At 45.6% G+C, this 18,545-nt stretch overlaps 2 protein-coding genes across 4 annotated transcripts in view; one reads left to right on the top strand and one right to left on the bottom strand.

Annotated features, from left to right (window-relative positions):
- The window catches only part of SLC31A2 (solute carrier family 31 member 2), a 766,698-nt gene that overhangs the window by 533,785 nt on the left and 214,368 nt on the right, over positions 1-18,545 (bottom strand). The window lies entirely within an intron of this gene.
- Positions 1-18,545, top strand: part of LOC309361395 (uncharacterized protein) — a 149,729-nt gene that overhangs the window by 38,111 nt on the left and 93,073 nt on the right. For all 3 annotated transcript variants that reach the window (XM_081896272.1, XM_081896271.1, XM_081896273.1), the window contains exons 4-6: positions 1,363-1,558; positions 3,382-3,537; positions 5,348-5,389. In XM_081896272.1, the coding sequence (XP_081752398.1) occupies positions 1,363-1,558; positions 3,382-3,537; positions 5,348-5,389 (394 nt within the window). The remainder of the gene's footprint in view (positions 1-1,362; positions 1,559-3,381; positions 3,538-5,347; positions 5,390-18,545) is intronic.

Here is an 18,545-nt window from a genome sequence, read left to right as displayed (position 1 = left end):
TGGAAAATTGTTCACAAGGGAATGCATCCCATGAACTGAACAAGGTTCCCCAGCCCCTTCCTGGACCATTGGTAGAGATATCTGGAGATGTCAGTGAAAGTGGAGATATATTGGATTGCCAGCACCAATAGAGTTGGGGTGTCAGAGGTCCAGATTGGAAGGGAATGTGTCATGCGTGAACCTGAGGCTTGCACAGTCATGTTCTTGTAATGCACAATCAGAGTTAAGGAACCTCAGACTCAGAGGCAAGAACTTCCTATCTGACCTCAGGGGTCTGTCCAGTCCATGCCCCTCACCAGCCCTGCTTTGCACTCTCTATGAGTGTTCTTGCCTGTCCAGAATTTATCAATGAATTCTGGTGATGCCCCTTGGTTGCCTTGATGGAGGACAGAGAGGGTGCGTGTGAGGGCATGCTGAAACTTGCCTACTGTATGAAGGTAAACATTTACAATTGCTGCTCTGCCAACTTTTGCCTCTGGCCCCACCCACCACTGGCATGTGGCTCCTAGTAAGTTGCCCAGAACGGAATGTGGCCCCTGGTTCCTCAACCCTGTGCTTTGAGCTGGGGTAGCTGACATGGTGCCCACCAGGTAATCTTGGATTACAACTCCTATCAGCTCCAGCCAGCACTGCTAATAGTCAGGGATGGTCAAAACAAAAAAAAATTCTTTCCAGTAGCACCTTAAAGACCAACTAAGTTAGTTCTTGGTATGAGCTTTCGTGTGCATGCACACTTCTTCAGATGTGTATCTGAAGAAGTGTGCATGCACACGAAAGCTCATACCAAGAACTAACTTAGTTGGTCTTTAAGGTGCTACTGGAAAGAATTTTTTTTTGTTTTGACTATGGCAGACCAACACGGCTACCTATCTGTAGTCAGGGATGGTGGCAGCTTCAGTGGGGCACCATGTTGGCCACTAGTGGTTTAGCGTTAATGCCCAAATATAGTCACAATATGCAATGCTAAAAATGCATTGCCCGGTCTCAGAAACTCACAACGTACACTTGCATGGTAGAATTAAATGGTCATCCCCCAGTGCTGAAATTACATCAGAGTGGGTGCTGGGCATGGCCTCCCAGGGGTGAGTTTTCTACAGTGGTAGGGCCATAGCTCTCTGGCATGCAGAAAGTCCCAGTTTCAATCTCTAGCATATCTTAATAGTATAGTGACTTGGTATAAGGCATCCCTGTGCTCAGAGGCAGCTGGGTTTTGAAGGTAAGAGTGTTGAGGGCTGGCTCTAGCGTTAGGCAGAATAAGGCATGTTCCATCCATTGCCATCTGTCACACCTCTGCCAGCAGACTCCCTGTTGCTGTGTGTTGCCTAACTCATGTATTGCTCTTTCTGGCCCTGTCACTTGCAGGTTCCCAGTTTCCTCCCTGGCAGATGGACACTGGCACAGAGTGGCCCTTAGCATCTCCTTGAACAGGTTGGCTCTGTATGTGGACTGCTGCCTGCTGGAGAGCGTTGGCTGGTCTGGTTACTTTGGCATGGGGGTGGCCACGGAGGGCCTGGTGGTTATTGGAGGTCTCATCGAGCCCTTTGAGGTCCCTTTCGAGGTGAGGAGCAGCATGGGTTTGCAGCTGCATTATTATTTTCAGGACACTGCCTACTACAATGCATGGAAATCACAAGGAATAAGGCAGCTTTCTCTGTTCCCAAATAGAAAAGCTGTCTATCACAACGCACAAGGAAACTGTTCAGCAGCCACAGTTCCCATAATCAGAGCCATAGCTAGATGATCTGGCGCCCCTGGCAGAACCATCCAGATTGCACCCCCTAACCACAGACAAATTAATTATTCTTTCCGCCTCTCCTCTAGCCCCACCCATTCAATTCACCCTCTATTTAAAAACTTTTCTTATGAGGCAATAATATTTTTATTTATAGACATATTTATGGACATATTGTAGCTGATTTTGCACCCCCTCCCCCATCTGCACCCCTAGTGGGGGCCCACCTCACCACCCCCTAGCTACAGCCCTGCCCATAATGAGTTCTTCCTAACACATACTGTCCATTTTTATCCAGATACTGGTAAGAATGTATATCTGCTTTAAGGGCATAAGAAGAGCCCTGCTGGAATGGGCGCTTGTCTAGTCCAGCCTCCTGTTCTCAAAGTGGCCAACTAGATGCCCTAATGGGAGGCTTGCAAGCGGGACCTGAGTCCGTTCAACTTCCAAAACGTTCGACTTCCAAAGCGCAACTTCTGATTGGTTGCAGGAAGCTCCTGCATCCAATCAGAAGCTGTGGAAGCCCTGTCAGATGTTCAGTTTCCGAAGGAACATTCAAAAACCAGAACACTAAGTTCCGGTTTTTGATCGTCCAGGAGCCGGAACATTCAACTCCTAAGGCATTTGGGAGCCAAGGTACGACTGTATTTGTATACACCTCTATTATATCCATTCTTCCCTTATCTCTTAATCATTGGCAGAGGAAGAGTGGGGTGGGGGGAGCGTACCGCCCCTGGCAGCGTGTTCTGGGTGGGGTGCCGTTGTGGCTGCCCCCCACCAGCGCTGGGTGCCATGCCCCCGCAGGCAGCATGCCACACCCTTGCAGGTGGCCGCTATGCCCCCGGGACATGTGCCACACCCCTGGGATGTGCGCCAGCTCCGCCCCTGCTCTTAATTTAACATCTCTGAAATGTTGCAGCCAGTGCTTTTCTTCTAGAAAAAAGGTGCCAGAACTCACCACGAAGTTGTTACAGTCAGTGCCACACTTTTAACCAGTGCTTTTCTTCAAGGAAAAAAGGGTGCTGGTGCTGTGTACCCTTGAGTGCAGTGGTGGAACTTCATGCACCAGCACCGGGGGTGGAGAGCAGGCAGGGGCGGGGCTGGCACGCATCCCAGGGAGGGGGCGCATCACCCAAAGGGGTGGGGCACACGTCCTCGGGGCGGGGGCGCTGCCCACAGGGGCGTGGCTGCCTGCGGGGACGGGTCACCCTGTGGGGGGTAGCTGTGATGGAACCTCACCGGGATCACGCTGCTGGGGGCAGTGTGCTCTCCCCACCCCCTCTTCCTCCGCCAGTGCTTGAGTGTCCCCACATAAAAAGCACTGGTTGTGACCTTTCCTCATAGGAAAGTTGCTCCAACCTCTTGATCATTTTGGTTGTCTTCTTTGAATCTTTCCCGACTTTACAGTACTCTTCTTGAGATGAGTTTCCTCACACCCACCTTTCAGAAACCTAGAAGGGTGAAGAATAGGCAATGACTTAAGTTCGTGTGTCTTGGAACTTTACTCCCTACAATGTTGTTACTTTTTTATTATTCACTGTTTTATAACCCAAAACATGAGTACGTAATATAGTAATAAAACTTGCAATCCATAAACTTTTGGTGCTCATTATATTTTAACCCTTCCCAAACTCTCCCTTTCTTCCCAGGGTGCGCTGGGACAGCTGAGCTTCTGGATGGGAGATGCTGGAGTTGCAGATCGATCCTGTCAAGCCTCTTACAGCACCTGCGGCAGCCTCCTGGACAAAGGAGCTCACCATGACAGATCCCACTTCTGGGAGAAGTTTCCCCAAGCTTGGACTCAGGTAAAGGGTTGGAAAAGAAAGGTTGAAGTGGGAAGGTAGAAAGAGCAAAGCAAATGATGATTTGATTACTGCTTAAGAGCTCCCACCAAGTATGGTTGCAATTTAGCACCAAGTTGAAAAGTTTTATGTAACCGGAAGTTGCGTCAGAGGCCTGACGTCACTTCTAAGGCCATGTGGGGCCTTGGGGGGTCACATCTTGGGGGTCACATCCGAGGCCTCACAAGACCTCCAATGCAACTTCTGGTTTTCTGCTGGAAGTCATGTCAGAGGCTTCGTGGAGCCCCAGACATCAGGCCTCCCACACAACTTCTGGTAGAAACTGCAATTCGTATTGGAGCCGTTCAGTGTGGGCACTGAGCCTCCCCACACATACAAAATTTGGGGGCTCAGGCACCCAGGACAGCCTAGAGTTGGTGCCAATGTAATGCTCTGTCATGTCCCCTTAGATCCAAAGGCCATTCTGGGTGGGTGGAGTAAGTCCATGCCCTGAGCTTGTTAAATCACCCAGGCCACCATATGCTGCAGCCGCACACAAGCCCAAAAGCTTCTGATTTTGAGTTCTGGTAGTTTTAAAACCACTTTGTATTTATTTATTTATTTATTTATAGCATTTGTACCCACTTCTCAGCTGAAAAGGTAGCCGGGATGGCTAACATACCATCAAAATTTGACAGTCCCTACCTGCAGCCTAACAGGACACGGGCAGCGCTGTGGGTTAAACCACAGAGCCTAGGGCTTGCCGATCAGAAGGTTGGCGGTTCGAATCCCCGCGGCGGGGTGAGCTCCTGTTGCTCGGTCCCTGCTCCTGCCAACCTAGCAGTTTGAAAGCACGTCAGAGTTCAAGTAGATAAATAGGTACCACTCTGGCGGGAAGGTAAATGGTGTTTCCGTGTGCTGCTCTGGTTCACCAGAAGCGGCTTAGTCATGCTGGCCACATGACCTGGAAGCTGTACGCCGGCTCCCTCAGCCAATAAAGCGAGATGAGCGCCACAACCCCAGAGTCATCCACGACTGGACCTAATGGTCAGGTGTCCCTTTACCTTTACCTTACCTGCAGCCTTACCAGTTCAGAGGCAGGAGATTCCTGATGGTGATGGGCCTCCAGCAAAACTAGTGAAATGAGCTCAGCTTCCATATCTCTCCCTCTGAGGCAGTCTGTTGGAACGGCTGCCACCAAATGATAGCTGAAGGCTGAGGAGGCCTGATGGAGCTGGCCTGTTATAGTGGAACCAATGGCCCTTATGCTTGAGCCTCAGGTGAGGAAGAAAACAAATGGTGCCAACCAATGTTCACTGCTATAGGAGGAGAGTTAAACTGATTGTGGCAGCAGCAAAAAAAGTAAGGTGGGAATGTCGTTCCTCCCCCAAAAAAACCCTAGCATTCACAAAACCTCTGATTTAATGCCAAAAAACACCCTTTAACCAAAAAAGAGAGTTGTGTTGGAATGAGTTTAGAAAGGTGCTGTGGCTCAGTGTCAGGGCATCCGCTTGGCATGCAGAAGATCTCAGGTTCAGTTCCTAGCATCTCCAGGAAGGACTGGGAAACCCTGTAGTGTTACTGTCAGTCAGTGTAGACAGTACTGGGCTAGATAGAGCAATGGTCTGATACAGAAGAAGGCTCCTGATGCAGGGATATTCCATGAATCACAATGCAACAGAAAGCTATGCTTTGCATGCAGTTGATTGTAACCATGCCAAAACCATATATATTTCTGCTTAGTGATGCTCGATCAGCGGGTGACTGTGAAACATTTGCCAGCTAGGAAAATATTGACTTCTTTCTCATCTGGCTTCTGCTCTGTTTGCATTAGGTGCCAAACGTAACCAATGAGGTTCACCGATCCTACACAAAGGTACAACTTTTTCTAAACTGCACAGTGCCCAGACTCTACTCTTTGGTTTGCCTTATTAAAACAGGAGACCCAGAGACTGCAGCATTTCTTATCTGATAATGGATGAGGTCATTCTGGATGCTCTGGATAATGAGAATAAAAATAGCAACTTCAGAGAAGCGAGTACAGTTGCGGATGCTGTGAAGTGTGCTAGTGTATGCATGTGTTGTGAACAGCTGAATTTTGCAAGTGCATAATTTATGTGGCTTACTGTGTGTATTAAGTAAATTTGATAATTTCCATATATTTGCTTCTTTGCCCATTTCCCTCCCTTCCCCACCTTCTGCTAAAATAATAAAATCCTTAGACCCTTCAGCCCCTGAGATTATGAGGACTAGAAACTTTAATAGCATGGAATCAAGATTTGAAGGATGTTCAGCTGTGTGAAGTAATTGCAGAACACTTGCTGTTTGGGCTACAACTGTCCACCCCACAAATCCCATTTAACTTTTCCCCTTCCTTTCCTTTTTGTTGATTTTTTTTTTTTAATACTGAAGCCGTTTCTTTCTTTCTTTCTTTTTAAAGGGGAAATGTGTCCTTGTTCATTCTCCCTAACCTCTTCAGTGTCTTTCAATACCATCAACCATAGAATCCTTCTGGAACGACTGTTTTGGCACAGAAACTGCTTTGGTCACACTGTATGATCACCTCTGTCAGGATAAATCACCCCACCCCTCCACAACAGCCCTACCTAGAGATGCTGGGAACTGAACCTAGGATCTTCTGCATGCAAAGCAGTTGCTCTGCCACTGAGTTTTGGCTCTTCTGTGTTTGGATCCCTTCTGCAAAATACAGAGGAGATTGGGGGCCCCCTGAAAATATCCCAGTCTAATTTTGGACTCCCCTCTTCTTTTCCTTAAGCTGTTGTTTGTTTCCATTGCCTACCAATGTTGGCTGCTGCCAGCATTTCTGCCTCTGAGAGTTGATTTATGTTTCAGTTACATTTCTGCCATAGTAAGAGTGCTTGTGAGTTTCATGGGCCTGGAGAGAAATGTAATGAGACTCTGGAACTGGGACAAGTCACTCCCCACACCCTCCCTCCCTCCCTCCCAAGCTTCTAATCAGAAACAGAAAACTCCTGGGATGTTTTAGAGGTTCAGTTGGACTTGTAAAAATAGGGGGGAAGAATTCACTGCTTTGGAGTTATGGGTTAAGAAATAATGAGAAGCAGCTGAGGTACTCCCCTCCACCTTAACTTTTGCCTGCAGCTTAGCCTCCTTTTGCACCTAGAGAGGTAGATAAAGAACGGCTCCATGGTTGCTGTTTTTTGTGGTTACATTGCACAGTTGTACCTTCGAAGTCAAACGGAATCAGTTCCGGAAGTCTGTTCGACTTCTAAAACATTCAGAAACCAAAGCACAGCTTCTGATTGGCTGCAGGAAGCTCCTGTAGCCTATCGGAAGCTGCAGAAGTCCCGCCGGACGTTCAGCTTCCAAAAATAGTTCGCAAACCGGAACAGTCACATCTGGGTTTGCAGCGTTCGGGAACACAGTGCTCCTCCTACTTCCCCAATTATAGACCCAACTTGTCCAAGATCTCTGATACAGCAGCATTTATCTTTGCTATCTACATTTTCTTAGGCAGTTGAGATAATAAATAAAAAGTCTGATATTACTTACTTCCCTCCATTTATTCCAACAAAATGACCTCTCCCCAGTAGCATAGGCTCTCCCACCAATATGTTAATGGGAAGTGTTGGAGCACTGGCTATTTGATAAAGGCTAGGCTATTCTTGACAGCAGTCTCCATTTGCTAAGACTGTTTAAGACACCAGTGGTGGCTGAGTGGTTAAGAGTGGAAGACTCATAATCTGGTGAACTCGGTTCATGTCTCTGCTCCTCCACATGCAGCTGCTGGGTGACCTTGGGCTAGTCACGCTTCTTTGAAGTCTCTCAGCCCCACTCACCTCACAAAGTGTTTGTTGTGGGGAAGGAAGGGAAAGGAGAATGTTAGTCACTTTGTGACTCCTTAGGGTAGTGATAAAGTGGGATATCAAATCTAAACTCTTCTTTTTAAGACTGTACACAGTGAGAATTAGGGCTGTGCATGCCTCCCCCAAACCAGGGCCTGATCTGGCACTTCCAGAGTTGCCATACATCCGGAATGTCCTAGATGTAGCCAGAATACAGGCAGTCAGAAGCAGCGTCCAGGTGGAAATTGTTGAAATTTCTGGGGAAATCTGGGCATATGGCAACCCATATCGGAAGTCTAGATTTTGCCGAATTTCCTCAAAAATAGCTCAGAGAATTCATATTTTTTGTGGGTGGTTGTTTTTTTTTGGGGGGGGGAGAACTTGCAAGAAAAGCCCAACAACTTTGGGGGAAAAGAAAAAAGCTCAACAACTTTTCACTTTTTTAAATATGTCAGCCTCGATGCAGATATGGTCCTGATTCAATTCAGGGGCTGGCCCTAGTGGTCAGAGACAGCAATGCTTCTGAAAAGCAGTTGCTGGAAACCACATGAGGGGAGGAAGGTCTTGTATCCAGGTTCTGCTTGCAGGCTTCCCACAGGCATCTGGTTGGCTACTTTAAGAACAGGATGCTGGGCAAGATAGACCAGTTGCCTGTTCCAGCAGGGCTCTTCTTATGTTCTTCTGAGAGAGGGCTGACTAAGGGGAATTAGAAGTTGCTGGGGCAGAGCCAGTGTGGTGTAGTGGTTAAGAGCGGTGGACTCGTAATCTGGTGAACCGGGTTTGATTCCCCGCTTCTCCACATGCAGCTGCTGGGTGACCTTGGGCCAGTCACACTTCTCTGAAGTCTCTCAGAGTGTTTGTTGTGGGGGAGGAAGGGAAAAGAGAATGTTAGCCGCTTTGAGACTCCTTCGGGTAGTGATAAAGCGGGATATCAAATCTAAACTCTTCTTCTTCTTCTTAATGAACCGGTCTCCATTGCCAGACACTGACAACTTTTCACTAGATTATTGCAGAGCAAAGGGCACCTTAGGACTCTGGGAGGTTTTGGCTGGTGGTGATTGATAGAGGGGGAGGTACCTCTTTTCTCCCTGCATCATCCGTGGTCACTGATATGAAGAACAGATGCCATTTGAGCTATAAATCATGTAACGTTTCAAGCTGTTTGAATAGTGTAAGGCCTCCTACACAACTTTTGGTACAAAAACTGGAAGTCACACAAGAGCCCGCACAGTAGGTGCTGAGCACCTACCAAAAACATGTGGGTGCCTGGGCCCCCTATAGTTGGCGCCTATGCTAACCAGGCTGGGCCAATGCAGGCAAAACTGGAAATATGGTTACTGGATGAAGTGTGAGCAGCCGGGTCACAAGCTCTCTCTACCCAATCTTCCTCCACAAATACTCATTTCCCCACCCACACTTCTTTTCTTTCTTGTTGTCATGAGAGGCTTAGATGACACATCACTCAGAGAGTTAGACAATAAGTTTATTGTCTCCCTTTATTATTATTAATTTTTTTTGGGGGGGGGATAAAAGACCAGAGCAAGTGGGTTATGTTATGCCATTAAATCCCATACAAGTATGGCTTGGATATTTGAGAAAGGAGGTCCAACTCATATTCCTGTAGTTGGAAATTTATTTAAGAGCAGCCAGAAATGTTGCTTGCCATTAAAAAGTGTTCTGCTCAAATTCCCACTGGAAAGGAGCATGGTTTTAGCAAGGTGCTGCATGTTGCAAAGGTAGCAAAATGTATAGAATTTGTGATATTGTGGGGATGGCGTAGGGAGAGCAATTTGAAAAGACATGGGCTTCTTTGGTCAGTTATATGGTACAAAAGCATAATTTGGAAATACCGGACTCCTTTGTGAAATAATACTTTTTTAAAAAAAAATATATCAATTGCACCTGTCTAGATTTTGCAAAATGATTTAAATATTTATTTATTTAAAACATTTATATATTTAAAATTGGACAACACGTTTATGGCTGGGTTTTCAGATATGATGAATTGTATTATAAGTTGCATGTTTGGTCACGTATGTTGTTATCTGTAAATAAAAAAGTTTAAGAAAAAGGAACCGAAGAGAGGCAGAAGACTCCCCCCTGATTATCATGAAGTTAAGCACCACCTGGTGTCTGAACTGCAGAATGCCATAATCCACGCATCTCTCTATTTTCCTCAAAGAAACAAATCAGGGCATTTATTTGATTCCATGTATGAGTTGCTTCCCTTAAGATATCTCAACCTGATTTGAGGTAAGAACATCAACATTTTCTTTTTTTAAAAAAATCCACATGTAAAAACAATGAAAACATTTTATAAATAAAAGTCAGTCCATACAGTGGTACCTCAGGTTACAAACGCTTCGGGTTACAGACTCCGCTAACCTGGAAGTAGTACCTTGGGTTGCAAACTTTGCCCTAGGATGAGAACAGAAATCTCATGGCGGCATCACAGCGTCGGTGGGAGGCCCCATTAGTGAAAGCGCGCCTCACGTTAAGAACAGTTTCGTTTAAGAACAGACCTCCAGGACGAATTAAGTTTATAACCTGAGGTACCACTGTACTACCAATAATTTTAAATAGTTCAAGTATTCCAGGTGTGGGGAACCTTTGAACCTTTAGATGTTGCTGAACTGCAACTCCCATCGGTCCCAGTAAACACAACTGCTGGCCAGGGGTGTTGGGAGTTGTAGTTCAGCAATATCTGGGGGGCCTAAAGGTTCCCCACTCCTGAGGTATTCAGACAAACCTCAAAGAGAACAGTGCCATTTTATTTAGTCACATTCACACCATACATTTAAAGCACTATGGTGCCACTTTAAAATGTCATGGCTTCCCCCAAAGAATTCTGGGAGCTGTAGTTTAAGTGTTCTGAGAGTTGTTAGATGACCCCTATTCCCCTGAGGCAACCCCCCCCCCCGCAAACTCTAAACTCTGTGTGTGGGAACTCGCACCACCCTAAATCTGGCACTGCACCATTTATCCTATCCAAATTGTTGTGGAGCCTCTAGCAAGCCCTAGCCTATGCTGAAATTCCTGTGGCTGGGGACGGAGTGGGCATTTGTCCCTAGTCCACTCTGTGGCTACATGTGGCCTTCCACCACACATGCCAACTCCCCACTCAGCTTCCTCAAGATAGCCACCAATTAGGGTCGCTTTAAAAGAGGATTAGACAGATTCATAGAGGATAATGCCTGTTGATGGATACTAAGCTATGGTTTTCCCAGTAGTGATGTATGGGAGTGAGAGCGGTACCATAAAGAAGGCTGGTCGCTGAAGAATTGATGCTTTTGAATTATGATGCTGGAGGAGACTCTTGAGAGTCCCATGGACTGCAAGAAGATCAAACCTATCCATTCTGAAGGAAATCAGCCCTGAGTGCTCACTGGAAGAACAGATCCTGAAGCTGAGGGTCCAATACTTTGGCCACCTCATGAGAAGAGAAGACTCCCTGGAAAAGACCCTGATGTTGGGAAAGATGGAGGGCACAAGGAGAAGGGGATGGCAGAGGATGAAATGGTTGGACAGTGTTCTGGAAGCTACCAGCATGAGTTTGACCAAACTGCGGGAGGCAGTGGAAGACAGAAGTGCCTGGTGTGCTCTGGTCCAGGGGGTCACGAAGAGTCGGACACGACTATACAACAACAACAACTGCAATGACTGTTTTCTCCCTCCACTGAGCACTAGTTACTAGAAATCACAAGTGGGAAGAGCACTGTTGTGCTCAGCTCCTGCTTGGAGGCTTCCCAATCAAGCATCTGGTTGGCCACTGCAACAACAGGATGCTGGAATAGGCAGATCTTCGGCCTGATCCAGCAGGGTTCTTCTTAAGCCTCTGAATACCAGTCACCAGAAGTCACAAGTGGGAAATTTGCTGTTGTCCTCAGGTCCTGTTTGCAAGCTTCCCATTGGAACATCCAGCTGGCTATTGCAAGAACAGGAGGCTGGACTAGATGGACCCTTTGCCTGACCAACAGGACTCAGGCTCTAATGGGCAAACTTACACAGAGTTAGGAGTCAGGAAAATATGGAGAAATCTGTTTGCCGATGATGCTGTCTCACTATATGGCTGTGGAGTCTGTTCTTACACTTGTCTTCATCAACAGCAACAACAATAGCAACAAAAATGTTTCACAAGTTGCCTATCAAGACTTTGAGAACTGGCACAGATTTTACCCCTAGGTTCTTGTTAGTTTGGTTAGTGTATGGAATGTGTGAGTTGCTTCCCACAGCAGAGAGTCTGAAAATAAAGTACCAGCAGAAAATACACAAGCATATCAAAAGTATAACTGGGCCCAGTGAAGTTTCTGAATGGGGGAAAGTTCCAAGGACCAAATTCAGATACCTCGAGGGCCACATTTGACCCCTGGTCTGGAGATTCCCCATATTTTTTCTATTTTAAAAATTGTATTTTATTATGCTACTTGGAGTTTATGTTTAAATAGATTCTGAGCCATAGCTGCTTCTGCTTTCCATCTCCACAGCATTATATATGGACCTTCCCCCCAATATCGCCTTGCAGCTCTTAAACTACACATTCGTTCATTCTTCCTCCTTTTTATTTTTATTTTATTGGTGGTATTTTAAAATTATACTGTGGTTTTTTTTATGTTAGCAGTGGCAGTAAAAATAGCTCTTTCCAAATCAAAGGTTTTGTATTGGCCTGCAAGAATGAATAGCAAAATGAGTTGGGTTCCTAATGTGTTTGCGCACCAAATTTTCTCTATTTGCTCTTCTTCTGTCTTTTAGCTTTGCTTCTAAAGAAAAGGCTCCCAATTCTATTCTTGCACACCAATTGCAAAAATAGGTTTTATTCATGTTTGCCTTTCTGGTGCAGCTGCTTTTTTTTTTATCCTCCATGTGGCCTGGCACCTTCTTCTTTTTAAAAAATTGCTTAGACAGCTTATTTTGTTTTAGGCACTCTGACCGTGTCTACATTTCCTCCTCACACCTTAGGAGCAGTGAGACATGATGGGATAGACACATGGTCCTGTAGTCCTTGTTTTATGTGGGCATAGGTCTCCTTCATCTGTAGCATGGATGGGAAACATGTAAAAGTAAAGGTAAAGGGACCCCTGACCATTAGGTCCAGGCATGACCAACTCTGGGGTTGCGGCGCTCATCTCGCTTTATTGACCGAGGGAGATGGCGTACAGCTTCCGGGTCATGTGGCCAGCATGACTAAGCCACCTCTGGCAAGCCAGAGCAGCGCACAGAAATGCCGTTTACCTTCCCGCCGGAGTGGTACCTATTTATCTACTTGCACTTCAGTGTGCTTTCGAACTGCTAGGTTGGCAGGAGCAGGGTCCCAGCAACGGGGGCTCACCCCACCGCGGGGATTCGAACCGCTGACCTTCTGATTGGCAAGTCCTAGGCTCTGCAGTTTAACCCACAGTGCCGGTAATTGAATATGGACCTCCAGGCCTTTTCTGACTGGCCCTCAGGACTCTCCATAGGCCACACCTTCCATGAGTATTTCTGCCACACTAAAATGTGTTCTTTAATCATAAGAATGGCTCCTGGGTGGAGAATAGGGGAGTGCTGGAGTTAGGAGAAAATCATGAGGCCTGAGGAGACATTGTAGAGGCGCTGGTTAGAGCAGGACGGGAGGTGGGAGAAGTTGCAGGAGTTGTCCATTGACAACCCTGTACAATAACTGATTTTAGCATTAAAGATTTTGGCAGAAACTGCACTTCAAGCTTTTCTTTCTGTGGGAGCCAAGACACAAAGCTACAATTCTCACAGTGCCAGTTACAGATAGGTAGCCGTGTTGGTCTGCCATAGTCAAAACAAAAAAAATTCCTTCCAGTAGCACCTTAAAGACCAACTAAGTTAGTTCTTGGTATGAGCTTTCGTGTGTATGCACACTTCTGAAGAAGAAGTATCTGAAGAAGTGTGCATGCACACGAAAGCTCATACCAAGAACTAACTTAGTTGGTCTTTAAGGTGCTACTGGAAGGATTTTTTTTTTAATTCTCACAGTGGTTAATGATCAACCCCTCTTCCTAGGGAACTCTAGGAATTTTAGCTCTGTGAGGGTAGCAGCATTCCCTTAACAACTCTTAGCACCCTTTTAAAAAAACTACAGTTCCCCTGATTCTTTTGGCAGGGGAAGCCTTGCTCTTTAAAGTGTATCATCATACTTTAAACATATACAGTGGTACCTCGGGTTACATACACTTCAGGTTACATACGCTTCAGGTTACAGACTCTGCTAACCCAGAAATTGTGCTTCAGGTTAAGAACTTTGCTTCAGGATTAGAACAGAAATTGTGCTCCAGCGGCGCGGCAGCAGCAGGAGGCCCCATTAGCTAAAGTGTTGCTTGAGGTTAAGAACAGTTTCAGGTTAAGTACGGACCTCCGGAACGAATTAAGTACTTAACCCGAGGTACCACTGTAGTAGGTCTATGGTCTATGTATACCAACTAGTCCACTGTGCAAAGGTAGGGCTGCTATACGTCCAGACATTACCATGATTTTTGTAGGCGGTATTGACAGCTTTGTTCCTGATCTTAGGCAAGTTTATTGACAAAGTCAGTCAAAAACTTGAAGGGCCTCCTGGTTTTTACTTTTTGAAATATGGCAACCCTAGCAAAGGTAACTTGTACATTAATTGAAATGCCCTCTTTTCATCTGGCCCCAGCCATCACTGGTGTGAGATTGTAGCTCTCTGGCAAAAAATGGTTCCCCTACGCCTGTGTTATTTAACCTTATAGTCCTTTTAGTAGCCTTTTCAGAGTGGCTTTGGGTTTCCTGGTGGAGCATGATGCTTGATATGACTCAGGTGTTCTGAACCACCAGCAACAGACCCTCCAAGTGTCCCTATTTTCCAGAGACATCCCTGATTTAGAGAAGCCATCCCAATTTCTGATTTGATCCTGGAATGTCCAACTTTTCCTTAGGATGTCCCTATTTCCATTGGAGAAATGTTGGAGGGTATGAAGTTATTCAATCCCTGAGCTGTCTGAAGGCAACCCTGTATAGGGAAGTTTCCCCCCGCAATGTTTAATGTTTTATTATGTTTTTATATATGCTGGAAGCTGCCCAGAGTGGCTGGGCAACCCAGTAAGATGTGTGGGGTATAAATAGTAAAATTATCATTATGGAACGGGATGTTCCTATTTTCTATTATTTTTATTATTATTTTCAGTTTTACAATTACTGTACACAAGTTTCCACTCTTATACAAGAGTTCTTTTTACATCTTGTTTAGCTGCATATACATTAATTCCTTTACCTTATTTTCCACACTCTCTTATCTTTTATGTTGTCAGTTGTTGGTCGCAAAGTATCCCCTACCTGGAATTTATATTTGTGGTCATTTTTTTCTTAAATGTTTCCCTAGATACTCCCACTCACTCCTTGTCTGTTTGTCATCTTGATTTCTTATTTTAAATGTCATACTGGCAAGCTCTGCATATTCAATTAATTAATTTAGCCATTGTTCTTTCCCTGGGGTCTCTCTTTGTTTCCAGTACCTAGCATATACTATCATTGCAGCTGTTGTTGCATTCATTTGTCCCATTTTCATTGGATTAATGTTGGAGAGCATGCAGCAATTCATATGAAGTTTTTTCAGTGCAAGGTGTGTGTATGGAGCGGGGTGAGAAAAATAGCTTTAAAATAAATGAATAAATCCATTTTCCCTCTGTGGCATACAGACGCAGAAAGTAGGACACAGATGGCAGAGGGGCCTGTGGGAGCTTTGCAGGCCTTCCTTGCTGTGGTTTGGCTGTCCTGTTTACTCCTGATGGGTGGTTTTTGAAAAGAGTGGGGAGGAATGAGTCAGTGGCTGCTAATTATGGCACTTGGGACCCATCTCTCGGATGTGACATAGTTCTCCTCTACCGCTGCCACCAACATGCTGGCCGGTTACAAGCAGCTTTTTCTTCCCTCTTTCATAATGTTGGAAGATTGAGGACAGGCAGAAGACAGGGCTTCTTCACCCAGTGCATAGAGAAACTATGGAACTCTCTGCCACAAGTTGTGGTGACGGCTGGCAACACAGATGGCTTTAAAAGCAGATTCTTCTTTTTCTTCTTCTTCTACTCCTGTGTTTTTATATCCCACCTTCCTTCCAAGTTGGGATTCAAGGTGGCTTACAACCTTTTAAAGACATTATTATAACTACAAAGTAGTAAAAATACACCAAAGTAGTTAAAATACACCACAACACATTTAAAACGAGCATTAAAATCCAGTTTACTCTGACAGCAGCCCAGTGGTCAGCAGTGTCTGTACTTAGTTTTCAAAGGCCAAGAAAGACCTTGGCATGCTAGAGGAAGGATAACAAAGAGGAAGCCAGTCTAACCTCACTTGGGAAGGAATCCCACAAACTGGTCAGCCACAGAAAATGCTCTTGTGTCACCACCAGCTGAGCCTCTAACATTGAAGGGACTGAGGGAAGGTGCTCCCCCAAGGTTCTTAACACCTAGGCAGGTTCATAAAGGGAGACATGATCTTGCAGGTAGACTGGTCCAAGCCATACAGTGGTACCTCGGGTTACATATGCTTCAGGTTACAGACTCCGCTAACCCAGAAATATTACCTTGGGTTAAGAACTTTGCTTCAGGATGAGAACAGAAATTGTGTGGTGGTGGTGCGGTGGCAGCGCGAGGCCCCATTAGCTAAAGTGGTACCTCAGGTTAAGAACAGTTTCAGGTTAAGAACAGACCTCCAGAACGAATTAAGTTCTTAACCCAAGGTACCACCATATAAGGCTTGATGGATCATAACCAGCACTTTGAATTGTGCCCAGAAATCAGAAGCCAGCAAAGGTTAGATAAATTCAGGTGTGTGGTGGTGGTGCAGCGATCAGTGGTCACCAGTTCTGATGCACTTAGTGAAATTTCCTCTCCTGCAAGTCTGTTGCCTTGTTTTCTATTATACTTCTGGTAACCTTGCTTGCCCCATTTGGGGCCTGGAGTATTTTGGGGGTGGCTTTGGCTGCCAGCTCTTTATATAGAACCTCCCAGAAAATGGGCCAGCCTCAACTTTCCTTGCGGCTATTTATATGCCTCTGGGTGTTGCCTTGGCCAGTGGATCTTTGTCTGTGGTTCTGTAGAGAAGGCTCCTCTCTAATTACCTCACAAGGAGCTCTTGGGGAGAACAACACACTTGCTGCAGAATGGAAACATTTGTGCTGAGAGCTGTGAGATAAAGGGCACCCTCTGAGGTGGGTCACCGCAGTAAAGCTTGAGGAAATTCATTCCAGGGGTAGAGTGTGCTTGTTCAACACGTGTGTGCATGTCCACACACACCTCCCTTTGTTGGTAGCACAGATGTCACAGTAGTGACAGGTTTGGTGTCAAAACCTGGGGGGTAGAATCCAGTGTAAGACCTGCTTGGCCCATTAAATTGATGGAGATGACGTGAGTCAGTGTGGTGCAGTGGTTAAGAGTGTTGGACCATAACCTGGGAGATCAAGATCCGAGTCCCCACACAGCCATCAGGCTCACTGGGTGGCCTTGGGCCAATCACACACTCTTAGTCTAAACCACCTCACAGGATTGTTGTGAGGATAACATGGGGAGGAGACCTGTGTACAGCTCTTACAGCTCCTTGACGAAGGTGAGAAATAAATGTTAACAACAACAACAACAACAACAACAACATCATAAAGGTTAACTTCATCCATTTCATTGAGTAGAATTTAAGCCACAACTTCACCATACATTTAAAGCACTCTTATACCATGGCTCACCCTGAAGAATCCTGGGAAGTGGGGAAGGTCATGGCTCAGTGGCAGAGTATCTGCCTTGCATGCAAAAGGTCCCAGGTTCAATCCCCAGCATCTCCAGGTAGGACTTAGAAAGGCTCCCTGTCTGAAATCCTGGAGAGCTGCTGCCAGTCAGTGTAGACAATACTGAACTACATTGTCCAGCGGTCTGACTCAGTACAAACTATTTTTCTATATTCTTCTTATTCCTATAATTTGTAAAAGGGACTTGTTAGGAAACTCCTGTTCCCCACCCCTTTGCTTTAATGCAGCAGCCTTCTCTGATTCTGCCATGTATACACCTTTCTTCCCCATTGTCACTATATTTGTGTCTTCACCCAAAAGAAAAGCGATGCCCAACCTGGCGATACTGAATAAATGATGTAAGGAGGGAGCTGCAGCCCAAGATAGGAAAAGAGCTAGTAAGGGAACACCAAGCTACTTAAAATGAATTCAGATCTCCAGGATATGATGAGCTGCAGCAAAGGGTATTAAAGGATCTTGTGGATGTAATTTCAGAGCCTATGTCTATGATCTTTGAGAATTCTTGGAGAACAGGTGAGGTCCCTACAGACTGGAGACAGGCAAACGTCTGACCAGTGAGCTTGACATTGATACCAGGGAAGGTCCTAGAACAGATCATTCAACAGTCGGTCTGTGAGCATTTAGAAAAAGATGCTGTGATTACTAAGACCCAACATGGGTTTCCTAAAAAAATCATGCCAGACCAATCTCATTTCTTTTCTTGATGGAATTACAAACTTGGTGGAATACTGTGTCCCATTCTGGGCACCACAATTTAAGAAGGATGTTGACAAGCTGGAAAGTGTGCAGAGGAGGGAAACCAAGATGATCAAGGGTTTGGAAACAGCCTTATGAGGAGCGCTTGAAGGAGCTGAGTATGCTTAGCCTGGAAAAGAGGAGACTGAGAGGAGTTATGATAGCCATCTTCAAATATTGTAAGGGCTGTCACATGGAGGAGGGAGCATGCTTGTTTTCTCCTGCTCTGGATGATAGGACTCAAACCAATGGCTTCAAGTTGCAATAAAGGAGATTCCAACTAAACATTTGGGGAGAAATTCTGACAGTAAAAACTGTTTAGTAGTGGAACAGACCCCCAAGAGAGTTTGTAGACTCTCCTTTCTTGGAGGTTTTGAAGCAAAGGTTGGATGGTCATGGAACAGACTCCCACAAGAGCTGCATCACGAGAGGTGGTAGACTTGCTTTCCTTAGAGGTTTTTAAGCAGAGGTTGGATGGCCATCAGTCATGGATGCTTTAGCTGAGATTCCTGCATTGTGGGGGTTGGACTAGATGACCCATTTGTACCTTCCAGTTCTAAGATTCTATGATTCTATGAGTCTGTTTAAGAACTTTTCCTCCAGCAGCAACTTCTTTGGCCAAAGTTTTGGTGAGTGCCATGAATTCAGTAAAAATGGCATGCATACACATCCTGAGATTTTGGCTTCTGGAAACTCCTAACATAATC

Source organism: Podarcis melisellensis (genome assembly GCF_964234715.1).
Source record: "Podarcis melisellensis genome assembly, chromosome: Z".
Taxonomy (NCBI): domain Eukaryota; kingdom Metazoa; phylum Chordata; class Lepidosauria; order Squamata; family Lacertidae; genus Podarcis; species Podarcis melisellensis.
This window is presented reverse-complemented; position numbering and strand designations above follow the sequence as displayed.